Source organism: Tachysurus fulvidraco, chromosome 13 (assembly GCF_022655615.1).
Source record: "Tachysurus fulvidraco isolate hzauxx_2018 chromosome 13, HZAU_PFXX_2.0, whole genome shotgun sequence".
Lineage (NCBI taxonomy): Eukaryota > Metazoa > Chordata > Actinopteri > Siluriformes > Bagridae > Tachysurus > Tachysurus fulvidraco.
The window spans coordinates 27,062,976-27,072,975 of NC_062530.1; the positions used below are offsets into that span (position 1 = coordinate 27,062,976).

At 48.0% G+C, this 10,000-nt stretch overlaps 1 protein-coding gene across 2 annotated transcripts in view; it reads left to right on the plus strand.

Moving 5' to 3' along the window:
- Window positions 1–10,000, plus strand: part of tmod2 (tropomodulin 2) — a 24,456-nt gene that overhangs the window by 12,971 nt on the left and 1,485 nt on the right. For both annotated transcript variants that reach the window (XM_027171147.2, XM_027171148.2), the window contains exons 4-9: window positions 4,130–4,252; window positions 4,588–4,662; window positions 4,925–5,055; window positions 6,533–6,640; window positions 6,869–7,012; window positions 7,283–7,427. In XM_027171147.2, coding sequence (XP_027026948.2) covers window positions 4,130–4,252; window positions 4,588–4,662; window positions 4,925–5,055; window positions 6,533–6,640; window positions 6,869–7,012; window positions 7,283–7,427 — 726 coding nt within the window. The remainder of the gene's footprint in view (window positions 1–4,129; window positions 4,253–4,587; window positions 4,663–4,924; window positions 5,056–6,532; window positions 6,641–6,868; window positions 7,013–7,282; window positions 7,428–10,000) is intronic.

The window sequence follows — 10,000 nt, forward strand, 5'->3', positions numbered from 1 at the left end:
ACACACACACACTGCACAAAGCCTTTCCCTTTAGTAATGTCATTTTTCTTTTCCTCCCAGATCCTACAGATGTAAGACAGTAAGTCCTGCTCTCTGTCTGACACGCTACTCCTGCTAGTGTAGGGAGCTCTGTTACCATTTTTACATGCAGTGTGTGTGTGTGTCTGTGTGTGTGTCGTGTGTGTGTGTGTCTGTGTGTGTGTGTGAGAAATGGGTAACAATTAGCGCTACCTACTACCCCTACTCACTTACGCTGTGATGTAACTTACTCTTCCTTTCAAACTTCAACACACACACACAGACACACACACACACACACGCAGAGTCCCAGATTTCCAGCTACAGAGACTAAAGCATGCGTGTGTGCGCGCGTGTGTGTGTGTGTGTTGGAAACTCGTTTGTCATGCTGTCATTACGACCTTGAGCTTCAAGTACAGACAAAAGTTAAGCGCACACACACTACACACTACACACTACACACATACACACTACACACACATACACACTACACACACATACACACTATACACACACATACACACTACACACATACACACTATACACACACACTACACACACACACTACACACTATACACACATTACACACACACACACACTATACACACACACACACACACACACACTACAGACACACACACTACACACACACACACACACACTACACACACACACTATACACACACTACACACACACACACACACACTACAGACACACACACACACTTCCTCCTGTACATTTCTCACTGACACATTTCTAGAGGATTCTGGGTATCTTTCTTCAACATGAATCCTCTAGAACACAACGATCTGGAATTTAGGCTCTTGACACAGTGTAGTGTCTTGGGGAGTATCAGAGTCACGTGACCTTCTGGTGTAGGTTTCTGCCTTAGAGACGAGTCAGTAACTCTCACTTGCTCCCGGACCAGCTGAAGGTCTTCAGCTTGAACTCGAGCCCTGAGGGTTTATGGGCTCTGTGAGAGGCAGGAAGTGCCGGGATTCCTCTGGGACTGCAGAATTGTGAGAGTTCCTTTCCATGTCTCAGTCTTTCTTTCGTTCTGCTTTCCGGTGCCGTTTCCATAGCAACGCTGCCGGGGCACAGAGGGATTGTGGGATATCACCATGGTCTCGTGTTTATGCTCTGAGAATGTTTATGGTGCCGGAGGTTTCTGTGGTGCTTCAGTGTGTTGTGTGTGACGCAACTCTGTAGTTTTACACGACTCCGCATCAGAAGCTAAGTGTCTGCTAGCGTAGCCTGGGTTTAGTTTGTGTCCAGACCCGTTTGTTATTGTATAAATGTGTGTGTGTGTGTGTGTGTGTGTGTGTGTGTGTGTGTGTGTGTGTGTGTGTGTGTGTGTGTGTGTCTGTGTGTGTGTCTGTGTGTGTGTCTGTGTGTGTGTCTGTGTGTGTGTGTGTCTGTGTGTGTGTGTGTCTGTGTGTGTGTGTGTCTGTGTGTGTGTGTGTCTGTGTGTGTGTGTGTCTGTGTGTGTGTGTGTCTGTGTGTGTGTGTGTCTGTGTGTGTGTGTGTGTGTGTGTGTGTGTGTGTGTGTGTGTGTCCTTAGTGTCCAGCTCTGATTTCACACTGACTCTTATGGCCTTTTTACACCCGGTCACTTCGTGCCTTGTATCTGATTTTACTGTCCCATTTACATCCGGCCACATAAACGCGTCTCAGCGAATCGGACATCGATCCGATCTTTCTGCTCCCGCCCAAAATGCTAATATATTTGACCTCATTTCCGGGGTAATTGAAACAGAACACACTTTGGTGTCTGCGGTTTTCAGAACCCGGTACGATGTTTATGCTACAAAAAACAGCGTTTACTGTTTGCTGCGTTTTCGCTGGCGGCAGCAGCGCGTTTTAAGCCCCGACGAGACGCCTGGGTGAAAGGTCACCTGCGAGTGACGTACTTCCGTTTGTGAGGAGTTTAGCGCTGACGTATGTGGCTCGAACAACCACATGCATTTACACCTGTCCAGTTTCATCTGTAACGCGTCCCAGACCACCTCCTGAAGGGGTTTGTACCATCGGGTTTATATTCGTCTCCAAAACGTTTCGGAGGGCATTTAGACCTGGTCTTTTTACCATGGGGTAGATATCTGATCACGGAAAACGCAGGAAGTGACCAGGTGTAAAAAGCCCTTTTAATCAGACATGGTATAAGATCAGAGTTAATTCTCTAGCACTGTTTATTTCTGGTACTGAAACCCTGACAATCTGCTCACACACACACACACACACACACACACACACACACACACACGTGTGTTGTGTCCGTCTTTATCTCAGGATTCTGATTGGATTTGTCTGACCTCTGAAGCTCCGTGTCTGTGACCTGCTGACTACTGAATCAGCATCAGCGCTGTTTAAGACTTTAACCACTAACAGGGTCTGTGTTGTTATGGTAACCAGCTTGTAACCTTAGATTACATTACAGCAAGAGTTCAAAGTCCTTCTGGTGAATTCCGTCCACTCGGCGGCCGTCCTGTGATACATCCAGTCGTGTATGATGTCTGGGATGAGAGACGGATCGTTGCCGTTAACGACAGCGCAAAATATCACACGGGTTTAATAATTGGGGTTTAATGTTGTTTACAATAAAACTCCATCACTTCATTCCAGTGGAGATTCTGACCGTCTGAAAACAACAGTGTGAGTGTGGGGTGAGTGTGGGGTGAGTGTGGGGTGAGTGTGGGGTGAGTGTGGGGTGAGTGTGGGGTGAGTGTGTGTATGAGTGTGTGAGTGTGTGTGACACACACCTGGTTAACTGCATTACACTAACTAGATGACGTGGTTCGCTGCAGCTCGCTCTGACAGTTAGACGTCTTGTTAGTGTGATTTCCTGCTTGCTCAGTAAGTGGTGAGGGCTTTACACTTGGATGGAGAAGTGCTGGTTTGTGAAACAGTGGTGTTAGAACACGCCCCCTTTATTAGCCCCTGGGGGAGGGGGGGGTGTGTGGTCTCTGGCTTCAGTCAGCTTGACTTCGTCCCTCTACAGGAGCACAGATGACCCTGAATGCATCAGACTGGATTCTCCATCAGCGCTCTTTCTCACGGTCTGAGCAGGGACACTGGCACACGTTGTGTATAGTGGTCAACACAGAAAACAGGAAGTGTGTGTGTGTGTGTGTGCTGGGGGTGGGTAAGGGCAGCCAAGGTCAAACCAGAGGGAGAGCCGTGCCCAAAAACACCCACAGCGAGTCAGCGTGGCATCGGGCCGAGTTCTGACACAGCAGGACGATTGTGCGCCGTAAACACACGTGACCTGGTGAGGACTCGTGCTCAGGCACTACTGAGAGCGAAACTCAGTGTTCACACTGTAGCCATGGAAACCAGTCGTAGGCAAGAACTCGCTCTATTACATCCACTTCACTGGGACTAATAAATCTAATCTAGACCCCCAGGTGAGGCTGCTTAGTTGTTCGACGCTAGCTGGGCGTGGTAATAGTGTTATGTTGCCATGGTTACAGTGTTGTTTTGTGTGTTTTGCTCAGAAATGTGGCTTGGATATTAGAGACGTTAATGTGAGTGTGTGTGTGTGTGTGTGTGTGAGAGAGAGAGAGAGAGAGTGAGAGGAAGAGAGATGATGGTGTGTGACTGTACTCTCTATATGTTTTCTGATTGTGGCAACATGATGTCATCTCTCTCACACACACACACACACACACACACACACACACACACACACACACATACTCACTCTCTCTCTCTCTCTCTTTCTCTCTCACACACACTATTCTTTTCTGCAGCCACACTGGCTTATTGTGCATTTCCTGTTTGCCGTTGCTGTTGCTAATGACGTGTGTGTGTGTGTGTGTGTGTGTGTGTGTGTGTGTGTTCACTACTGAGCATCTGGATCAGAATGAGCTAATAGACTTGATCTAGTCGTCAGTGTTATTTTGCTGATAGCCTTCATTATAAGTTTGTTCTGCACACCTGGAACACTCCCCCACCCACACACACACACACACACACACACACACACTCCACCCCCCACCCCACACACACATTTTAATGATAAAGAAGATTGTTGAGGACATCAGAGTCTGAGGCTTCGCCGATCAGGAACTGTGTGAAAGTGATGGTGTCTTTCTCCCATGATCCTCTAGGAAAGGCTTGGGTACCTAAACAGAAGCCACTGGAGGCCAGTAAGGAGGATGTGACGACCCTCGACCCGGAACTGGAAGAGGCTTTGTCTGGCGTTACAGACACGGAGCTGTCTGACCTCGCAGGTGACTTACAGACTCTCTTGTAGCCGCAGCACCATGCTCGTTATGTGTAACGTTCATTACTGTGATTAATGTTGTTCATAACACACTAAAGAACCTCAGCTGATTGAGCTGGGAATTGTGCAACGTTTCCATAGTAACGGCGATGCAATTTCCTGTTTCCTGTTTAATTTTGCTCTTGAGAGAGAGCGAGTTTATACAGTGACGTTTGTGCTGATGTCATTTTGCAGCAGTTACTGAGACATCTCCAGCATCCTGGCTCATAACGAAGGGCTCGCTGGTGCTTTCTCTCTGCACTTTTGTCCCCCACTGACTGATGATAACCTGTTGTTTTGCAGCGATCCTCGGCGTCCACTCGCTCGTGACCAGCACGCAGACCTACGACGGGACGTCCGGCAAAGACGGCACCAACAGTAGGCATTCGCTTTGTGATGTTTTTAGCTATAAAGTTAAATCACATGTCTCAGATTATAATAAATAAATAAATAACCATCAAACATCAACACACACACACACACACACACACACACACACACACACACACACACCCCCGTCCTGTGATGCTAGTCAGCAGGTTAGAGTACTGGTCAGTGTCCTAACTAGTGAACTTGGAGACGCTGTATGAGACTCGTGCTCACTGTGTTAGTGACTGTGGAATTATTTATATAATTTCAGATGTAATTAAAGGAGAGAAAGTGAAGCCGGTGTTTGATGAGCCGCCGAACCCCACTAATGTGGACGAAACTCTGCAGAGGATAAAGAGCAACGACCCCACGCTCACTGAGGTCAACCTCAACAACATAAAGGTGACCGCCTCACAAGCACTGACTCGACCTCACAAGTACTGACTCGACCTCACAAGCACTGACTCGACCTCACAAGCACTGACTCGACCTCACAAGTACTGACTCGACCTCACAAGTACTGACTCGACCTCACAAGCACTGACTCGACCTCACAAGCACTGACTCGACCTCACAAGCACTGACTCGACCTCACAAGCACTGACTCGACCTCACAAGCGCTGAAGCACTGACTCGACCTCACAAGCGCTGAAGTACTGACTCGACCTCACAAGTGCTGAAGTACTGACTCGACTTCACAAGCACTGAAGTACTGACTCGACCTCACAAGCACTGACTCGACCTCACAAGCACTGACTCGACCTCACAAGCACTGACTCGACCTCACAAGCACTGACTCGACCTCACAAGCACTGACTCGACCTCACAAGTACTGACTCGACCTCACAAGCGCTGAAGTACCGACTCGCCCTCACAAGCGCTGAAGTAATGACTCGACCTCACAAGTACTGACTCGACCTCACAAGTACTGACTCGCCCTCACAAGCGCTGAAGTACCGACTCGCCCTCACAAGCGCTGAAGTACCGACTCGCCCTCACAAGCGCTGAAGTACCGACTCGCCCTCACAAGCGCTGAAGTACCGACTCGCCCTCACAAGCGCTGAAGTACCGACTCGCCCTCACAAGCGCTGAAGTACAGACTCGCCCTCACAAGCGCTGAAGTACCGACTCGCCCTCACAAGCGCTGAAGTACCGACTCGCCCTCACAAGCGCTGAAGTACCGACTCGCCCTCACAAGCGCTGAAGTACCGACTCGCCCTCACAAGCGCTGAAGTACCGACTCGCCCTCACAAGCGCTGAAGTACCGACTCGCCCTCACAAGCGCTGAAGTACCGACTCGCCCTCACAAGCGCTGAAGTACCGACTCGCCCTCACAAGCGCTGAAGTACCGACTCGCCCTCACAAGCGCTGAAGTACCGACTCGCCCTCACAAGCGCTGAAGTACAGACTCGCCCTCACAAGCGCTGAAGTACCGACTCGACCTCACAAGCGCTGAAGTACTGACTCGACCTCACAAGCTCAGCATATTTAAAGTACTGATTCGACCTCAGACGCAATTGAATTGACTCAGTAGGTAACTCGAGTCACATTAATTGACCATCACGTCCGTATAAAAGCCCGTACTGATCAGACGTCAGTATAAAAGCCCGTACTGATCAGGCGTCAGTATAAAAGCCCGTACTGATCAGACGTCAGTATAAAAGCCCGTACTGATCAGACGTCAGTATAAAAGCCCGTACTGATCAGACGTCAGTATAAAAGCCCGTACTGATCAGACGTCAGTATAAAAGCCCGTACTGATCAGACGTCAGTATAAAAGCCCGTACCGAACGGATCGGATCAGTATTAATTATTTATTTTATCTGACTTCTAACCAGCTTAAGTACAGACTTACAGGTTTGTTTATTTTTCTTTCTAGAACATTCCCATCCCCACACTTAGAGACTTCGCCAAAGCCTTGGAGACAAACACGCAGGTGAAGAAGTTCAGCCTCGCTGCAACACGCAGCAACGACCCCATCGCCGTGGTGAGACCCCCCCCCCCCTACTGAACACACCAGTGTTTATTAAGCAGAGATGGAACTAATATGATGCTGTTGTTAAGTTTGTTCTGGTTTCCTCAGAGGTTTATAAATAAACACCAGGTTTGATTACATCTGCAGTGTGTTTGTTCTGGGATTGTGTTTGTTTATATTGTGTGTGTGTGTGTGTGTGTGTGTGTGTGTGTGTGTGTGTGTGTGTGTGTGTGTGTGTAGGCGTTTGCAGACATGCTGAGAGTGAATAAGACACTGAGGAGTTTGAACTTGGAGTCAAATTTCATCACTGGTTCTGGAGTTCAGGCTCTTGTGGAGGCTCTGAAAGACAACGACACACTCTCTGAGATCAAGATTGATAATCAGGTACACACACACACACACACACACACACACACACACACACACACACACACACACACACACACACCTTTTTAATACTGTTCTTTCTAAAGTAACTTTTATCTTTTGATTAAAAAGGAAAGATTGTTCTCCTGAACACAGTAAAAATGCTCAAGGTCACATAACGATGGCAGATAAAAATATTCTCTGTAGTACGACGTGATTTAATGAAGTGTGTGTGTGTGTGTGTGTGTGTGTGTGTGTGTGTGTGTGTGTGTGTGTGTGTGTGTACAGAGGCAGCAGCTGGGCACTACAGTGGAGATGGAGATCGCTAAAATGCTGGAGGTAAACACCAGTATCGTGAAATTCGGATATCACTTCAATCATCAGGGACCTCGAGCTCAAGCAGCAGCCGCTATCACTAAAAACAACGACCTGGGTAACTGACTGACACACGCACACACACACACACACACACACGCGCGCGCACACACACACACACGCACACTCTCACACACACACACACACTCTCTCACACACACACTCTCTCACACACACGCGCACGCACACACACGCACACTCTCTCACACACGCACACTCTCTCACACACGCACACACTCTCACACACGCACACACTCTCACACACGCACACACTCTCACACACGCACACACTCTCACACACGCACACACTCTCACACACGCACACACTCTCACACACACGCACACTCTCACACACACGCACACACGTACACGCACACTCTCTCACACACACACACACACGTACATGCACACACTCTCTCTCTCTCTCTCTCACACACACACTCTCTCTCTCACGCACACACACACACACACACACACACACACACACACACAGGATAATGAGAGTCTGGGCTGTGTGCGCGTGTGTGCATGATAATGGCCTATTTCCTGAACTGGGATTAACTCAGAAATTCACCAAGCACAAAGTGCTTTTATAGAACATTATGGCCACACACACACACACACTCTCTCACACTCTCTCACACACACACACACTCACACACACACACACACACACTCTCTCTCACACTCTCACACACACACTCTCACACACACACGCACTCACACACGCACACACACACGCACTCTCTCTCTCTCTCTCTCTCTCTCTCACATGCACACTCTCACACACACACACACTCTCTCTCTCTCGCACACACACACACGCACACTCTCTCACACACACACATGCACACTCTCTCACACACACACATGCACACTCTCTCACACACACACATGCACACTCTCTCTCTCTCTCTCTCTCACACACAAACACACACACACACACACACACACACATGCACACTCTCTCTCACACACACACACACACACACACACACACACACATGCATGGCTCATTTTGTAGACTTTTCTTTCCATCTCAGTTTTTTGTTATTTATTTTATCATTATGCTGAGTTTCACTGACCTCTCTCTCTCCCTCCCTCCCCTCCCCCTCTCTCCCTCCCTCTCTCTCTTTCTTTCTCTCGCTCTCTCTACCTCACTCTCTCTCTCTCTCTTTCTCTCCCCCCCCTCTGTGAGTGTGTGTAAAACAAATGGACACACCCATCTACAAGGTTGTTGCTCTTTCTCTGCTCTGTGTGGGAGTGTTCACCTTTGACCTTTTGGGCATGTGCACATGTGCAGTGTTTCTAATCCTCCTGACTATAAAGACATCAGACTGAGTTACAGATGTGTGCTGCTGTTCATCACCGTCTGACCAATCAGAATCCAGCATTACACACTGCTGTGGTCTGTAAAGCTCAGAAGGGAGAATTTTAGCATTTCCAGGTTAAAGGTGGGGTCTCCGATGTTTGAAAGCCAATGTCGACATATAAAGTCACCAAAACAAACACGCCCCTAACCCAAACGGCTCCCACCCCTGTATCGATAGCTCCGCCCACACATACGTACGTGACCCAGGCGACTAACAGAAAGAAACGTGTCTTTATCATAGCTGAAGGGAAGAACAATACGATTGTAGATAAACAAACAAGCAAAAATGCCACACAAGCATAATGATGTAAAGGACAAAGGCATATATTAGTTCTGTGTAACAAAGCAAAACCAACGTTACTCACCTATCGAGAAGGAAAAAAGCGCCTCGGCGTCTTAAGTAAAGTCGGCCACATATTCACAGGTCGGAGTTTCCCGAGTCGATAACTCCTGAGCTAAACGCTGTTACTACACAAAACGCGGTTGTAGCTGCCTCTCTACATTACTACGATAGAAAAGAGGTGTTATTTGTGTAGTAACAGCGTTTAGCTCAGGAGTTATTGACTCGGGAAACTCCAACCTGTGAATATGTGGCCGACTTCCTGCTCCTTCAGTTCTCTCCAGCGCTGGAAAGCTGATCCTATATTAACACGTCCTACTTCTTGTCCTTATCGTAAGTCTTTTTTCTCTTTCTTTCTTTGTTTTTATCCTCCATGTCGATGTTAAAACCGCTTTCTGCTAATGTCACACACGCGCACTGAACACTTGTTTTTTGTTTATTATTCGGCCCGACTCAAAGCATTTCTCAAAAATCGGAGACCCTGCCTTTAAGGCTGATTGACACACTGTCACACACACACACACACGGACACACTACACACACTGTGACACACTGTCACACACACACTACACACAATGTGACAGACACACACACACACACTACACACACTGTGACGCAATACATACACTGACACCAGACACACACTGTGACACACTGTCACACACACACTACACACACTGTGACGCACTACACATACTGATACACACACTCTGTGACACCACACACACACTGACACTACACACACACTGACAAACTACACACACACTGACAAACTACACACACACTGACACACACACTGTGACACACCACACACACACACACACACTGTGACACACTACACTCTTCAATGAGTGTGTAGTGTGTCACAGTGTGTAGTGTGTCACAGTGTGTAGTGTGTGTGTGTGTGTGTAGTGTGTCA